The sequence below is a fragment of the Astatotilapia calliptera genome, chromosome 11, assembly GCF_964374335.1.
Source record: "Astatotilapia calliptera chromosome 11, fAstCal68.1, whole genome shotgun sequence".
NCBI classification, from domain to species: Eukaryota; Metazoa; Chordata; class Actinopteri; order Cichliformes; family Cichlidae; genus Astatotilapia; species Astatotilapia calliptera.
In genome coordinates, this window is record NC_137432.1 from 13195011 (window position 1) to 13213884 (window position 18874).

At 39.5% G+C, this 18874-nt stretch overlaps 1 protein-coding gene across 1 annotated transcript in view; it reads right to left on the reverse strand.

Annotated features, from left to right (window-relative positions):
- The window catches only part of LOC113032123 (CUB and sushi domain-containing protein 3-like), a 167926-nt gene that overhangs the window by 11104 nt on the left and 137948 nt on the right, over nucleotides 1-18874 (reverse strand). Inside the window, exons 55-59 of the mRNA XM_026184798.2 lie at nucleotides 15706-15888; nucleotides 10849-11022; nucleotides 5924-6097; nucleotides 5439-5512; nucleotides 4188-4299 (exon numbers count right to left, since the gene is read on the reverse strand). Coding sequence (XP_026040583.2) covers nucleotides 4188-4299; nucleotides 5439-5512; nucleotides 5924-6097; nucleotides 10849-11022; nucleotides 15706-15888 — 717 coding nt within the window. The remainder of the gene's footprint in view (nucleotides 1-4187; nucleotides 4300-5438; nucleotides 5513-5923; nucleotides 6098-10848; nucleotides 11023-15705; nucleotides 15889-18874) is intronic.

The following is an 18874-nucleotide window of genomic DNA, read 5'->3' on the forward strand; positions in this document are numbered from 1 at the left end:
ATAAAACTGACTGAAATGAGAGAAAGACTGAGTGCGAGACTTTGATATTAGATAAAATGAATACTGATAAAGTTTACCTTTATGTACAGAATCTGAATATCGCAGATATTTAAAAAAAAAAATCGCAATAATATCGTATCGTGCATTAAGTATTGTGATAATATCGTATCGTGGGATGTATGGTGATTCCCACCTCTAATAACCACTGTTTATCCACAATGTTTTTTTGGGCCAGACACCCCACTGGGCCTGTGTAACCATCTCCAGGCATGAACGCATAAAAAATTACTTGGCTGTCATTAATTTACTGGACAATGATTTGCAGTTTTATTAAACCAAAATCATTTTTTTTGGATCTCCCATTCATAGCAACCACATGCACTATTTAATGACACATGCTATTGCAAAAAACATTCAGGCTGCTCAGTCCTAATGCTAGGAGTTACAATTATGAACCAACACAAGCAAGTTTAACTAACAGCACAGCACACAAGTTATTGTTCAGGTCCCTCCTGAATACATCATTTACCTCTGGGCTAATGACAACAGCAGAAGCTAATTGGAATCTAGTTAACAAACCTGAGGTTCAATCAATGAAGCTTGATTGGAGGTGTGGGTTAGAGCTACTGTGACTTATAAAAAACACATCTCGAGTTTTCTATTCACAAGAAGCCTGCGCCAGTGTGAACTGTGCCATAGTGAAAAGAGATTCTACTTGCACAAAAAAATTTATATGCATGACCTTCAGATTTAGAGAAGTCTTTCAATAAAAAATATTAGGAAAACAGTGTGGCATGAATGCATGATATCTGATGGATGTGATGCTGCCTGCCAGTTAATAAGCTAATGTGCCACAAAGTTTTATGGCAAGCTAACCTACTGACGATTAGAGTATTTAAATGACCAATGTTAATGTAGCGTTAGGCTAAGAATGTTTCTCAGTCATTTATTTTGAGGGTCTTTCCTTAAACTGTAGGGTAAAAGATAGCGGTGACTGCCAAACATAAATTCTGTATTCTAAGACTGTGTTTTCAATTCCAGCTAACAATGACAAGAGGAGGTCAGGGGTAAAATCAATACATTTTTCAAGCCACTACAGGTGATGGAACAAGGCCAGAGAGCAGCTCCTGAAAAGTTGCAACCACAGTAGGCACACCCTGCAATGAAACTGCACCTGCTGAACAGCCCAAGTCAAGAAAATAAAGCAAAAGCCTTAAAACATTGTTTTTTTTAATATATTATTTTATGCCCATTCAAGTAATTGTGGCTGGTGGGATGTTCTGTTGGTACACAATATTCAAAAAGGTTGCTCGCACCTTCTTGAGGACTAATCACTGCAGTAATGTGCACGGCGGGAATATTCAGGAAGCAAATCAAATCAATATCCAGTAGGCATAAACATGGCTTATATTTTATTTTTCACTCTTTCAGTATAAAAATATAAACTGTCTTTAGAGAAATGTAGAGATTTACTAAAGTTTAAGACTAGGTTGAGGCATTAACATTTCTTGTTTTGTCAGGTATGGTGGAAGTCATTAATCCATTATTAATCAATTAAGGCTGAAACCTTAATTACCATATTTAAAAACAAAGCAGGTAAACACAAATTTTAATGAGTTATGTAGCATAAATTTGCCTAACAATTGACTGAATCGTGTCCTCGGCTTCTGCTGTCCGTCTCGTGGCAGATAAAAGATGACGAAGAGCTTTAAATTAAGCACGGATATAAATTAAGAATATATTGTTACGCATTAGGCTTCCTCAGAAAATAATGAAGAGAACTAGTGTTTAACAAAGTGAAAGGGACTTCAAATTAATCTTCTCGTCTAGTGATTTGTTTTCTATTTTATTTTCGTGTTATAATATTTTCCTTTGTTAGCAGCAGAGTCATCTCGACTTTTTTGAAGACTCACAAAGCGGTGCAATACAGACTATATGTGTTTCACTCTGTAGCAATCATTTAACTGCATATAGATATTAATCCTCACCAAACACAGCTGCTCCCACACCTCCGGCAATACGATGTCAGTCTTTTAGTTAAAAATCACATTTTTACATATGAGTTTTATAATTTATAATAATATTGATTTAAATCTGCTCTGACTGCTGCTCTATTTTTGGGTATCCATCACAATGCTCGCAATAAATGCCATTAAGGAGTCAGGGGAGGTGCAACATCCTGAATTATTCTATAGCGAGCAGGATGACAGGGTCAGCAGTTTGAAGATAGAGGTGGAGCAGGAAGGGCTGAGGAGCTGTCAAGTGTAGACAGGTATGTTTTTTGTAGTCTTTTCTGCTTTCAGCTGAAGTTTTGAGAACAATCTTAATTTAAAAAAAATCTTAATTTGAAAAAGAATCTCTGCACAACAACTGACTTTATATACAGTACTGCGTAAATGTCTCTTCTTTATATTTTGACAGGTTCATAATGGGAAATACGTGCAGGTATTTATTGAATATGCATATGCAAACATGTGCAAACATACATGAAAATACAGTATATAAAGCAACACCAGAGTTTGTACAGTTCTAACGAGCCTGAAAGTCAGTATTTGGTACCACATTTATTCTTCAACACAGCCTGAACTCTTACGCAGCATTGGTGTCATTTCTTCAAGCAGTCTTCACGAATATTTCTTCCTGAAGGACATTCAAAGCTCTCCTTTTGATGTTGGCTGCCTTTTGTTCTGTCAAAATGATCCCACACTGCTTCAATATTGTTGAGGTCCGGGCTCTGGGGAGGCCAATTCATGACTGGTAGTTTTCCAGTGTGTGTTTTTCTATCTAGGGAAGCTTTTGCTGCATTGACAGTATGTTTGGGGTCTTGCTAAAAAATGAAGCTGTTATCAATCGGACTCTTTCCAGACGATATTACACGATGAAAATCTGACCGTACTTTTCCACGTTCATATTTCCAGCAATTTTGACAAGATTCTGAACACAACTGGCTGAAATTCATCTCCAAACCACGACAGAACCTCCACTGTGTTTTATGTGCACTTTTGCACCTCTCTCCTGACCTGTCCCGTGCATATTGATGACAATTTGAATCAATTCGAATCAAAACTTTATAATATGAATCGATCACTCCATGAGACCTGATTTTCAGTCCGGTGTGCCTTTAGGAATTAGGTGCCTTTTTCCATGCTTGAATTATTCACCAGTCAGTGTAAAGTAGCATTATAAAATCCTCTAAAACTGGTCAGGTACAAGTACTGGACTGATAATGAGTTGACCTGAACCTAGAAAGACCTCTAAAGTGTGAGATTTTATTTTTAATAAAACATATAAAACATCAAATTTCAATTAAATCATCATGCTCTGAATATAATGAACCTTTAACATGAAATTTTAATTTAGTACAGTGGCATCAAGTTTCTATTGAAACAGCTTCTGTCAGGTTTACCTGATTTGTTTTTAGCTGAGTGTATGAACAACAAAAACACAGCAGGCACATATTCAAGGTTTCACTATTCGTCTTAAACTCCTTCTTCTCCCACTACAGCAGATGCACAGACACACAGGGCTGCAAGGAAGGCAGAGGACGCGGGGCAGGTATTACAATGCCTCAGCTTGCTTCCTCAGCGTAAATGTCTCTGGGATTTGAACGGATGCCGTATATTTTTGTAGTTATGAAATCAAGATTACGAAATATCATCTGAAGCACATTATCATCACACAGCTGAAGTGTTTACATTGTGGGTGCTTAATAAAATGGAGTTTATTATAAGAAATGTTCCAGTAAAAAAACCCACTGTAGCTGAAAGGGTTTTACTAGGATACTGGACTACATCACATTTTAGAAAACCACTTATCTTGGCAAAGTGAATGGGCTAAACTACACGGCCATAGTTTGGTGTCGGTCGACTTTTCGGGGAGTTTAAACAGAAGGACAGTGATCACAGTGTTCAGTACAGTCTCAGGATGATGGCAGGTTGATTGAGGGGCAAGCTGCAATCTACTGGGAGGCCAGAGGTTATGGCAGGATTGAGCGAATGTGAAAAGTTGCTGAGGGGAGGTATCGACAGTGCGAGGATGGGTGCTACGGGTGTTGAGGAAAAGCAAAAACAGAGCGTCTGGAGCAGTCGGCAATGCGGATAAGCAGCGACAAGATGCCAGAAGGAGTAGTGAAAAACAACAACGAGTGATGTTAAGATATAGTTAGAGCATAAGGAACAAGCACTTACAGATGCAGGCTGGCTGGGTGCCAGTCCAGGTGAGATCTGGCAAACAGAGCCTTGTGGTGGAGCCCTGCAGTATGTGTCCCTGCTGGCACTGGAAGTCGACTCTGCTGCCCACCTGGCCACCAACAGACCGCACACAAAGTGAAAAAAGTCAATACAATGATGCAAATGCCAATAGGCTCCTAGCATCAAACTAAAGAGCCTGGAAAAAACACAGTGCACACCAAAGTTTTTTTTTCACTTTTTTAATGATTATCTGTAGCGTGTAGAGGCAGATGGAGGCTATTCCCAGAGGCGATGGCCCATGTTTGTGTTTGCAACTGATGCACAGACATTAAAGAGTGAGGAAGATGACTTTCTGGTTAAAATATTCAACTGCTTTCTGTTCTGCTAATAAATGACTTTTATTTCCTGCTACCATCCCAGTCGACTCTTTAAAGACATCATCAACAGTGAATTTTCTCATTCGGTAGTCTCAGGATATTGGTAAAAATGTTCAGTAATGCAGAAAAATGCAAGACTACAGCCATTACAAGCACTTATCTAAATAAGCTCCCAATGCTTTCATATGGGATAAATTACATATCACACATTCAGCTGAATGTCGTGGAGAAATTGCACTTGTAAGTGACACTCTAAAAGCAATAGGGAGGGCAAAAATAAAGCGAAACACACAGACTGAAAGCATCTCATCTCACTGAGCACAGATCAATGGTCATACCACCAGTTACTTATTTATTTATTTTTTTAAGATGCATTTTTTTCCTCCCTCACATCTCCCCACGGACATTCCAGGGGGTTGAAAAATCCAGTTAGTTTAAGGGGAATTATATGCACGCACTTCTCTGCTACATCCTTGCACCCACATAACATCATCCAAAGGAATACATGATAACTGTACCTACAAAAATCCACTGGATATTGCACATTTAGAAGAAAACGAAGGGTGATTAACACATCAGAGTTACAGTGAGTGCTACTTTGATTGGGTGCTTTGTGTTCACAGCTGTATACCTGTTAGATATAGTGGAAAATGTGGAAATTCTAATATTTCAAACACCTTTATACCATAAATTCTTAAACAAAACACACACACACACACACACACACACACACACACACACACACACACACACACACACACACACACACACACACACACACACACACACACACACACACAATCACCCCAGAATTAAAGTGCCTACAGCCATTTTTATGAAATGCATTCATTGCAATCTTTGCTCGGTTCACCTTAAAGCCTGTTGAGTAATTCATGAAGCCATGCTCAGGTGTCCCCGGGTTTTCACACGTGGTTCTCGTGGGCTCTGGAAAAATTAGAATGTGACAGTGAAAAAAAAAGATTTCTCTCTGGAGTTTCATTACTGATGTGGCGCAGTAACATGACTGGAAATAAAATGCATTTCTTGGTTTTCAATTTTCTTTAAATTACAAAAAAGCACTTTATTTTATGCATTTTCAAATATTTCCTTAGCAGCTAACATCAGATGAAAATAAAGAGGCACATAAATGATTTTTATACTTTGATTTAGTTTTACACCAGATGGCAACCTGATTCTCATTCACCTTCAGCCCTTTTGTTCTTTATGTTTTTGTGCATTTGTTTGCTGTAATATAATTAGGAATGAAAAATGTAATTACAGTGGAAAACTCCAAAACTGTTTTCAAACACTGAGATTTTCTGTGTTTAGGTGAATCAGCGAGTTTTGTTTCCTCACCTATACATCGGGGCTGAGATCCGCTCCAGGTCCCGTCTTCCTGGCACATGCGAGTTGTTGACCCGACCAGCACGTAGGGGGCACTGCAGCTAAACGTGACCTCTGACTTGAAGATGAAACTGCGTCCTTCTCGCCTTCCTTTGGGAGGCGTCCCAGGATCACCGCAGAACTTGGCTGCAGAGGAGGAAACGTGTAATATTGCTGATACCGCTCCTGATCAACAACAGCAGCACAGATGTTTCTGTAACCATACAGGACGTATCCAGGTGCAGTGTGAAGGATATATTCTGTTCGTGTGATTACAAATGCAGAAAATGATCTAGCTCCTTTTAAAAATTCAAACATCTGTCTCTTTTCTGCTGTATAACACAAAAGGAAGACTGCATGCAGAGAGTCAACTGAAAGCATTGTTCAGCTGAGTCTTCAGTATTATATTCACAACTAATAAGCTATGGGGGCTTCTTCTGTACCCACACATGATCAGACCACAGGAGCCAACACTGGTTTTGATTGCTGCTGTGAGCTTTGCTGTTTTTGATAGGCTTTTTATTACATCCTCTTTATTCACGTTCCCGCCTGTAAAAATCAATGTCTCTCTATATGATCCGCAAATTCTTCAAGGACTGAATTATTCAAATTGCATTGACATTATGCTTGTTGCACAAAGTCTTTTGCCCATTTTTTATTGCGTGTGGGCAGATGCATTGACGTCCTTGTCTCTGGATGAATTACTCTGTCTCTTTTTTTTATTATTTTTTGTTTCCAACACTCAACCTTGCTGGTGAGGGCTAATGGTGGGTATGTGCATATTCATTTTGACAGCAAAGAGGGAGTGAGAGGGGGGCGACGGCTCTCAATTTGAGATCAAAATAATTAGCAAGTGAATATTAATTTCTCTGACAGGGCCTTGAGGTTAACACAACTACAGCCATCTGCTGCTGTTGCTCTCCAGGCCCCTTGTATGATATCATTTTTTTTTAAATGAGACTGAAGCCACAACCTCAGCAGATGATTCCCAATGGATTGCCACTGTGGCTCCCTCAATTTATTGCTTATAGACATCTAATCAAACTGACTGGAGTGATTTAGGCTGAATGGTTGTGATGTCCAGAGACAGTCTGCTAGTTTATTTTTCTGTCTTTTCTTTATTTAATGTTTGCACCTAGCAAGCCGTTATAGTGGATCATACAAATGAAATGAGACAGACAAGTGGATCAGTGAAAGATACTTGTTGGATGTGGAGGATCCAGAAATGCTCAGTGCGTGAGAGTGCAGAGGTGAGAGTCACCGTCTTCAGTCACGCAGCCAGAGCACTGTGGGATCAAGTCTGTAATAAGGCAGGCACTGCTTCTCCAGACCTGACATGTGCTGCTACATGGAGGCCTGGAGACAGATAAGTTCTTGTTTGCTCTTTTCCCTAAAAAAAAAAAAAAAAAAAGCCAACAGGGTTTTCTCACTTCCAATATCTGACACAATAGATATCGAGTAAAAGAAGTGATTAGAATCCAGCCCATCCAGGGATGTCTGACTAAAGCCATTACTGGAAATACTGTTAGCTGAGGAAAAAAATCCTTGGATTTAGGGATGGATCTTCTCCTGGAAAATGTGTTTCCCTATCCTTTAGACCCCCAGTGAAAATGATGCATTGCAAGCTTCTGCCCCCTTGTTTGCAGCGGTTTACCCATTTTTGATATGACAGCAAGCAAAGATGCAAATTCGGTTCCAGATCTGAAAAATGATTCTTGTCATTTCAAAAAAGGCATCGTAAGACTGTATGCAGATGGCACTTTGGAGGGTTGACAATACAGGCCAACCAGGTGACATGCACATCAGTCATGAGCTTTAGGCTGCGGGGAAATAATGTACTGTTTTATGGATATATAAAAGAAATGGCCCCAGGCCAAACCAAGCTCAGCATATTTAATGCGCCTGTGTGTTCCTGTGTATGTATATGTGTGTTGATGGAAGACTGAGAGAGACTAGTCAAAGTTTTTCTCGCTCTTTCCACAGCCACACTCTTTCCTTGATGAATTATCAATGCTTTAAGGTAATCATTATGCAGAGGCCACATTCAAAGTTGCATCCCTGCAGACGCATGAACTAGCATTCTCAAGCATTGAATTTAGGAGATTCATATGTGTTGTTATAGAAAGCAGGGCCATGCATCTTAATCCTGTCTGGCTAAAGAAAGTTCAACTATTAAGAAAAGACTTGCTTTGCTGATTCATTGCACCTCCTGGAGTTTTGCTGAACTGTATTTCAAGAGAAAGTGCTGAGTTGAAGTTGATAAATTGCAGTTATATATTTTTTTAAACAGACAGCAGTGCAGCCATGCTGTATGTATACTAAACTGCTAGGCAGTATATTTAAAATGATTTCATACCATACAAAATATAACAAACTTATCAGGTCTGATTTGCAGCAAATCTGTATGATGTAGCTAAAAGGAATTTGATGATTCGTCCCGCTGACTTTATGATTCTGTTGGGAAATCTCCTCAGTAAAGATGGTAACTTAAGAAAATATTTAAGATTATCTTTATAGTTGAAGCTAATGCACAGATACAAAAATACTGCAGGCATATGGGCATTCACAGCTTGCCTGTGAAAATGGAGAGCGTCCCAGTAATAATGGCCAGTACCATAAGCAAACTTTGACCACAGAAGAATTTACCTCTAATGACTTCTCAACTGATAATAACCACCAGCGCAGACTGCTGTAGATAGTGCATTGTTGTCACTTTAAAGCACAGATAATAGCCTTTTCTACACCAAACATGATCAGCATTTTTTCCCCTTTGTCTTCCCGTTTTAATGACTCGTTTATTTTCCTTGGTAAACCTCAGTGATTTATCATATACATGTTCCTACCGCGAGTAATGTAGCAGGAGAGCCAAGTTCTCCACAGAAGTTGGTTATTGGTCACACTCGGTGATATTTATAGTGCATTCCTCTCAATTTGTGTCAATTTAGCACAATCACTAAAGCATGAATTCTGCGTTGTGAGTGATAGGGCTATTAAATATAATTACCAATTCAAAAACAATTCTCTGCCCAGATACACTTAACAGTATCATGGAACATAAAGGTTACTCACTCACGTTGCTGCGGGAGGTTGTTTTGGGGTAGCTGATGTGGAAAAATGATTGTAGTGTGCTGAGGGATGACTCCGCTCACCATAATTGGAGTAGACAACTTCCAGACATTAATCAGGTGGAACCTTATCCATTTTACGAACAGGCGACATGTTTTACTCTTAGCAGGCAAACAAAGATACAAGCGTACCTCAATACAACATGCATTTGGTTACTCAGCTTTGCTAGAGCACTATCAGGGCATGGCGCACAAATATGGTCGTTTTCAGTTAAGCAGGGTATAAATCAGAAAGCAGCGCGCATACTGACTTACAGTAAATGACTGCTATGTGGCCACTGAGTACAGCAAATGGCTACAAGCGGTACTATGCTTCTAGTAGCGTGGCCACAAACACGAGCAGTCTGTCAGCTGCATTTCAGAAGCTAAGTACCCAAATGGGCCCGCGTTCGCCTGACTGAAGATGGCCACAAGCAATGAACTCTGTCATCAGCATCAATTACAAGAGAGCACAGCAGCAAATGCACTATTTTCAAATGGGCTCAGGGGGCTTTATAGGTTCAGTCTGTTGTGATCCAACATGTGATAATGAAATACTACAAACATCCCAATTTTCCTCTAATTCAAAACCTTGCCAAAGTAACTGTATACACAATAAAACGCTATACCTAATAGAAAGTCGAGTATCTGACGGCAGAGATTTCTTGCACACGAGGGCTGCAATATTTAATTTGTAGGATGCAAAATTCAGCACTTCACTCAGCACGAAAAGGACTGCCTATATTCAGCAGTTAAAGTGGCGATACTTCAAACAAAACAGCGGCACTTGAAGGGTTTGAGCAGGATTATTTTTAGTGGCTTTTGTTTTATTCTACTTAGTCCTGACTGATATTCAGAGAGAAGCAAATGCATGCAAGTACTCTAGCCTTCTTGATATTTCATTTCTGTCTGACTGATACAATGCAGGAATGATTCAGATGACAGCGAGACACTCTTGAGCAGTCATGCATCCCAGAGGTTATTATTATGCTTGCAAAGATGATTCAGAGAAAGGTCTTAATGTAGTAAGACGCACCCGACACGTCACTTGTGGCTGTGCTCGGATCATCATCATCTTCATCGTTAATATTGTAGCTTTGTTACTTAGGCTAGAGGTCAATTCACTTTTCATTTAATCAAAATCCAAATAAGAGCTTCGTTTTCACGTGCTAATGATGAAATATTTATTTACGTCTTCAGAAACGGGCAGGATCTAACGTCCAACTCCTCTTTGCATTTTTCCAGCCTTCATTTAAGAAATATGTTTTTTTTTTAATTTACTTTAAGTGGTTTAAGGGTTAAGTATGATTGAATGCTTACAAAAAAGACCCTGATGTTGTAACTTAGGAGATCAGATATAATCTCTGTTCTGCATCTCTGCCAGACTGTCTCATTTCATTTGTATGATCCTTAAGCAAAATTCCTTGACTTTCATTAACTTGAAGTAACCTTTTAAAGCAGCAAAAGTGGTGTATACGGGATTTTGCCTTGGAGGGCACAACTTAAAACTAATGTAATGCATGTGAGAAACAAAATTATATGCAGGTATAGAGCTGTCTGGAAACTCAAATAGGATGCAAGACTTATTTTAAGAGTCAAAAATCATAAGCCTGATAATGGTTAAAAACGGGCAAAAACAGTCCAATTAAGCTCACTGTTGGAATCACCGAGTTTCTGACAGTCTCAGAAATGTCATCTGGTTTATTTCAGTCTAAACATAGAGAGACTTCCTGTACATTACAATCATCCTGAAGGCACTGTGGGCATGAATGAACGTAGGAAACGATGACTCACGCAAGCACTGAGGCAAGTCTCCGCTCCATGTCCCGTTCCCTGTGCAGGTTAGCACAGCAGGAAAAGACAGCTCATAGCCGGGTAAACAGGTGTAACTCACGCTGGTTCCCCACTCCAGGACTGAGCCCTCAAGGAGGCCGTTGGGGATGGATGGGGGTGTAGGACAGGTGACCACTGTAGGGATAGAGTGGATACGCAGGTCACAGACGCATCAGAGTATATTCAAAGCACAAATCAGAACGAATTAAGTTTGAGTGCAATGCTTAAAAGAGGGCAAGACTCAAATTTCAAATCTCAGCAAAATCGTCAGAACTAAAAAAATAGGAAATAGTTCACCTTCCCATTCTGACACTCTCTGATTTTAAGGGGGAGAATCGATGATTAGTGTGTACCGCCACCCTCTGTAATAGTTGAGGGTCTAAAGCAAATTTGAAGTATTTAGAGTTATAGATAGAATATAGTCTTTGATAGTTTACTGGAATCATCTATGGTTCACTCTCTGACATAGTCTGAATATTTGCTGGAAGAAGGTATTTTGCAAACGAAGACTCTCAGCTAAAATATAACTTACAACAAGAAAATGTTGTGACTTGAAAATATTGGGTTTAGTAGCCTTAGATGCCAGCAGGAGAGGTCAAACGAAACCTTGAGGAAAGATTGTTTTTCTTCTGCCTTACAGCAAAGGTGAGTTACATTCAGCAACCAAAATGGCTGCTGAATGTAACTCAAGGAGAACAGACAAACAACTACTGTGATTAATCTGTATTTACAAGAATATGGCTACACATGTACTGAATCTTACATTTCAAATTGAAATGTTGCTAAATATTAATTGCACTGAGGTTAAGATGGCGTAAGATGGATGTAAACACACAGTAAACACAGTAATACACTCACTTTTCATCCAAGAAATATAAGCTTTTATCATCCTATTCATATACTGATGGTTAAAATGTTTCCTAGAGACCTTTATTTAAAAAAACAAACAAAAAAAAACTAAAAACCAAGTCAGGTTAAAACTGGTCAATGCAGTGACCAAAACCCCATTACACCAAAAGCATCAAATTAAAAGCAGCAGAGGTGGCACTAATTCACCATTCTGCATAGTGTGGATTACAGCTGAAAATGAGGTCTTTAGCTCAGAGAAATAGTCTGTGTTTTGACTGTGAGCGATTTCTGTTTGGAGAATACAGAATAATTTCTGTGCAAAATGAGGGGGGCATCTTGCGTCTGTGTAAGCCGTAAACTTTCAGCTCAACAAATGTAATAAATGAATGCATAATAAAGCTCAGAGTTTGTTCTGACACACTTGGAGATGAACCCGTGGGGACGCAGATGGGATATGGGTTTTAGAGATGTGAATAAATTAGTGCTGTTGCTTTATACCACTGCTATCCTCCCTCAGCACCCATCATTACCCCCAAGTCTTTTTCTCCCTTCTTTCTTTCTGGCATTCTTGTGTTTGGTTAAACACTTGAACAAACATCTGCAAACTGAAGTCGAGCCTTATCCGAATCTTTCAACTGTGGCAAGTTCAATTGATTCGTTTATATTTAAAATACATGCGTGCTTGTTACATATGGCTCCCTGACAGAGAAGCCTTTAATTCTCTTCATCTTATTTTCACAATTCAAAAATCAAAAAGTTGTGACAATTATCCAAGTTATGACATGAGAGTGACGCGGGGATAGAAGGCAGGCACATGACGGACAACTTCCTTGCCTCGTTAGCGCAACTTTTCATTCTCTGCACAACAAATTACAGTAAATGTGGAGCAAGCCACTGTGGGATATTCACACATCCTCTCAAAGGTGGAACTGTCTTTTTGTTCTCAGTTGGCAGCAGATCCAAAATGATTTCCATATGGACATTTTGCAGCAGCATATACAGTATATATGAAGTGTGCTATAATCAGAACAGTATTTAGGCCACGGTGAATAGAGAATAAAAATAAGAGCAAAAAACCTTCTCGTGCTCCAATCTGTTTTTTAATGTTTTGTTTGTTAACGTAATTTTGTTTCTCAAGGAGAAACAGGTTCACTTAAAATTGTTTCCCTTTGAAGTTAATGAATCAGTAAAGAGTGCCTTCAGTTTGGGATTTCCAAGTTGTTGCTCTGGGAAAAAAGGGGCACTTCATTCTGAATTATCTCACTAAAATGTGTAGCTGGAGGCTGTAAAGTAAAAAGCAGGTTTGCGTGTGTATTTCAGTGATCTTACGGTGTATCTGTGTAAAAGACACGAAAGGGGGGGGGGGGGGGTTATAGAAAATGTATGAGTGCACGTGTGCAAGTAGGCAATTTACACAGATTAGAAGACTAGGTCTTCTAATCCTGTAAGCACTGCATCTGAAATTACTTGCTTTAAAAAAAGCAGAGAGTGTCCCCATTTTCGTAAGTAGTTCTAAGCAGCATTAGTGCCTCTTAGCTGAACATGCCAAACCCGGGATTCAAACTGAATCCTTGCCGGGCAAGGCTTAGGATGCGTCATCATACACAAACGCTGTGGCTAAAACTGATGCTCATACACTAAGTGCAAATTTATGCCCAGGCTTGGCACATGCAAAACCTCTTTGTCTCAATTTTTCTCCTCTTGGCTTTCCTCTCACTTTTTTCCCCTCGTCCCCCTCCCTTTCTTAGAATACTAACTCAGTTTCCTGTGGCACAATCATCCAAAATCTATGACAAGGTGACAGATGCCAGGTGTGAGAACTTTAAAACAGCTCACCTTGAGTGAACTGCAAGCACCTTCAACTTAAACCCAATCGTGAAAAATGAACAACAAAAAACCAAAAACAAAACAAAAAAAACTTGTGCAAAAATAGGCATTGTTTTTAGTTTCACATGAAAGAAAAGAAAACAGATATTTTTCCAGTCCTTTTCTGAGATGTCCCACTGCGTAGGCTGTCAGGGAGAGTGATGATAAAAAAACGTATGATTACCAGTGTGCTTTTCTATTGCTTGCCCTAGATAGTCTTAGAAAGAGACCAAAGGACAGGAAGAACACGGCGACAGGGGGAAAGCAAAGCATAAAACGTCTGTACTCCTTCTTTATACCCCATCCACACCGAGGAATGGAAAATTAATGTTGAGCACCCACTTAGTAATCAAAGTCCTCTCTCTCTTGCCTTTCTTTTATTCATTTATCCCATGAGAGAAATAAGTGCTATCGGAAAAGCGAAGGCAGTTGAGAGACAGAGGCAGGAGGACCTTGTGGCTCACTGACTAATGCATACAGGTCAGTGGGAGCTGACAGCATTCAGGCAGTGGCAGCGCTGGGAGAAAACGTGAGTGTGCAATCATCTGTGTCTACGTATGCATGAGAGAGACACTTCTGTAATTGAATGCCCCCGTGTGATTGTATTCAGGCACAGCGGTGTGTGAGCGAGTGTGATGAGGAGGCCTAAGCTCTGGGGTTTTGCTCCTTTCCACGCCACCCCCATTAAGCGTAACCGGATCGAGGACCGAGAGGCTGAGCGGTTGCGGTAGCTGTCAAGGATTAGCGCTCAGAGGTTAGCAATGTCACACACTTTTAATATACACACATGAGGGTTATACACTTGCACATATACACCCATTGCCCTCTGTCTTCTTTTCTCTCCCAGTTTAAACAGCTGTGGGACCATCAATTCAACCAACAGCTTCACCGTACAATACCCCAGAACACGGCACGTTAATATTGAATAGCACTAATAAAATATTACAATTACTGTCAGATTGAATTTTGTAATTTTTTAATCTTCAAGACAAGGTTGAGAAGATTAGTAGGGCAAGAAGTAGCCTGGCTTAAACAGCTACTTATGAGCTTAACTATCTTTGGATCCCCCCCCAAAAAGTCTTATATATGGGTTACAAGTAGAAACACAAAAAACAAACTCAAAGGAGGTTTGAACCTCTCACAACCTGCCTATTTCATTTCATTTGTCCTTTCGTCTACCTCAAGAGGCCTGCTTCACTGTAACTGAGACAGCAGCCTGGGAACAGTTCCTTAGCAACAATGAGCCCCTATTAGCCTTGTGGGCTCTTCCCCTTCCTGGTGTACTCTTGAGCTGTTCGCTGCACAAGTTAATCTTCCCTGCAATACTTACTTTTGAGTGTCAAGCGCAGAAATGCTAATCTATGCCTCCACTCAGGCGTCATAAATCACGGAGTGATGTATCGCTGATGGGCGTACAACAGCTAAGTCCTCTTCCTGGATTTTCCAACTTTGATGTTAATCATAGAGTAGAATGGGCACAAACTTCAGGGAGAGGACTCCAGTGATTAACTGTTGGGGTACAATTAGAGGTATCCTTGTGGTGATGGAGAGGACTTATTAGCCATCCATCACCAGGTGTCAGAGAACTTTTAGCATCGGCTCTTTGCATTCACAGGTGCAACTCTAGACTGGGGGATGAAATCATCATAGATGGAGATATATAGTTTTTTTTTAATCCAGCTGAGAATGTGGCCATAGACAGTGAAGCATAAAAAGTAGCAAGATTTTTGCATTAAATGGGTGATATTTTGAGAAACACATTAAAAATGGCTTTATTTCTATGTGTGGATGTGTACGTTTCAAATATATGCACCTTATTATGCAAATAGGTTTATGTCTTTCAGTGTCATTGCCATTTGCATTATCAGTGCGCTTAAGTGAGGAGTATATGGCAGTATCTGACTACACAGGAAGCCTGTGTCACCTTTCTTGCTAATCTCATTAGATCTCTGGATGTAAGCATACACTTTAGATTGTGCGTGACAGTGTGCTGGCATGCCAAGGTTGTTACAACGCTGTCTGATGGTTATCAAGGTTGAACGTCCACCGCAGCAAGTCTTTGATACAGTGTAGGAGAAATGCGTATCTGTGGGAGGTACTTGCCTTGACATGCTGGCATGGTTCCACTCCACGTCCCATTGCTGGTGCAGGTCCTGGTGAAAGAGTTGTCCCCTCCCACCATCACATACCCCAGTTGGCACATGAATGTCACATTCTGGCCCACTGTGGTGTCGTCGCCAAACCTGAGTCCATTTGCTGGGATACCGGGATCGCCACAGGTGATCACTGCCATTGGTAGTAAAAAATAAGCACTGCATCAGAAATCATCCTTAATGGTGTGGAGTGAACTTCAACATGAAACATAAAGCAACATTTCTATTTTTAGTCTTCCTTTGTATCATTAATCATTAGTTCTTTTCCTAATCTTGCATTTATTTGTGCCACTGCGACATCACTGTGTACTTCATCATGGTTAGGATTATTCTTTTCAGGTTTAATAATGATACAGCGGTCATACTAATATTTTATCAAATGACTGAAATATCTGTGACATTTACAGCTGTGCATGATGATCATTGCTACACCTCGACCCATAATTCATACCCAAGACAGTGACAAGAACAGGAGATGTCTGCACAAAAAACACAAAAAACTTAACGCTGCGTGTTTGCCACCAGCTAGTCGGTAGTTATATGTTCGTGACTGGTAAATGTTAATTGGTTCTGAGTATTCTTTCACTCGTATGAATCAAATTGTTCTGTGTAGTCGTGAATTGCCAGAAGCAACGTTGGTTCAACTTAAGTATGACTGATCAGGGTATTGCCTTTTGTGTGATTTGGCAGGTCTGTAATGAGCTGTTGGACATGAGAGAGTAGAGAGTAGCAATTCACCTCTGAGGGACATTTATCTGTAAAGAATTACTGGAAAAACTAGCTTGGCTGCAGTTTTACAGATACATAAAAGTACTTTTCTTCTATGTTGTTTGTATTTCAGCTGGTCTTTGTAATCGATGAGGCTACCAGTGTGGCTTCTGGATCTGAATAGTGAAGCCAGTGAACACTTTGAATCTGCTTTCTTTCTAATGGAGAGCATGGGGTGACTTATCTATCCCAAAGGAAAAAGACAGCACACTTCCCTTGAACTATGACCTCAGTAAACACTTCCCTGGAGTGTTTTTGGTCATAATTATAGTTTTAAGTCACATTTCATACAACATTTATTTTGTAAAATATTTCCCATTTGCAATCAAAAAGGAAGGTAAAACAGGTTAGGTATCTGAACTGGTCAACACTGTGAATGAAAAGGTGTGTACCATTTCCCTCGGTTTTTGCATCCAGCTCTTTACTTGTTGCATTCTGCTACAAAATATCAAGATAGTGGAAGTCAGAATCCCCACCTTTGGGCTTTAAGAGTCAGCTTCACAAGCCAAAAGGTGCATACAGCCACCATTTATGTGAATTTATGTTTGTAACAAAAGTTGCTTACTTGGACTTTTCAGAAAACTGAGATTCAGTTTATTTCATTACAATCCTTAAGTTCTTAAAAAGAAAGCTACTTCCATTGGATGTCCTGAATGGGAGCTGAGAGCAGAATATAGTGACGTGGGGTTTTTAATGATACTTTTAGATACACTGAGGTTTTAGTCTGAATGTAATAATTTTGTAACTGAAAGCAACATACAAGCAGTTTCTCAAATGACTTCTAAAAGCCCACGTGACAAATAAATGATAGGTGGACAGTAATAAAGTAACAATGAATCATTATTTTATAAAGCAGCTCTTTTAGATGCCGTCTAAGGAACACAGTATTCGTTGGCCTCTTAAGTGTTCGATGCATTAACATAACTAAAAATGATTTCCAGGCATCTGACATAATGTTATGTGAAAATAAGGAATAGCTACATTGCCAGTTTGCTGTGCACATGACATAAGACTAAGTGACACCTACATTGTCATAATACTACTAACAGTAATCGTAATGTTTACTTGCACTTCTCCATTCTAGATTACGCCACTCTAGTTATATAATTTGTCTAAATCAGCAGAGGAACTAATAAAAATAATAATAATGTATTTTGTGCAGTCTCTTCTTTTCATATCCCTACTCTTGGCTTCTTTTCATGGCACAATTTCTCCAAAGTAAACAGATGGCTGAGTGTTGGCCCAGTATGTTGTCAGGTCTTAACCCAGTGCTACCGCTGATGAAATTATAGTTGCCAGCCTTTATTTGATTGCTTTTTCATAGCCCTCGTTTCATCTCGGAGGCTCTAATTTGTGCATACTTATTACAAAATCTTTCCTGACTTGTTCACCTTAATGTAAGAAGTCAGTTTGATGCATATGGCTGTCACTGCTAACGCCTCCACCCTTAAATTAATTTCTGTTTGTTTATTTTTGGTTATTGCCAAGGAATTCAGCACTTGGAGATGTATTTCCTTCCTGGGTAAAACCAGCTTTGTATTCTGACAGAACACATGGGAAAAGCTGGATTCTTCATTTTACGAGATTGAAACTGATGTCACTATGTGAACAATCTAGTCTCATTTATTTTGAAAATTAACATAAAACCACAACAGCACCCTTTATGCTTGTTTGGCATGTATAGTCATTTGTTGTGTGCTTTTTCTGTTAACTGAAGCAATGCCGTACTGCATCCTTCTTACAGATTCCTGCCCCAAATATCATAATCTGACAAAGAATAAACTGCAGTGGAGCTGGTACTGATACATTTGATGTTTAATGTGCAGTTGTCATAATATTCCTCACCCAAAGTGGTTCTGTGGCTCTGCACACAGTAACTTACTACTTATTAAACTTGTCATCAACTTCCAGTCTAAGTCAGATAACGTAAACCATGTTTCGAATTCTAAGAATTTAGCCCTATGATATTTGACTACTCATGTAATAATGTAGTAATTACACTACAAGGACAAGCTTTTCTGTGGTGCATTGTGGAGGAAAGATAACATCTGGGTCTCACCAAAGCATGTAAGGTTCATTTTCTGGTAATATTGACTGTCTGAACAAAAATTTGCCTGTGTGATATTTGACAGGAAATGTGAAAAATACTCAACTTCAGATAGGCTTACACCAGCCATTCCCTAAGTCAAGAGTGCTGCCGCTTTTATTTATTAAATAAAGTTTAGTATTTACTAGTAAGATTTATCATCCTCTCGAAATTAATGTCAAATAAATTATTAGTTATTAGTTAGATATTTACTATTTAATATACATGCTCCAGATATAGCCACTGAAAACTGCCGCTTTCAACC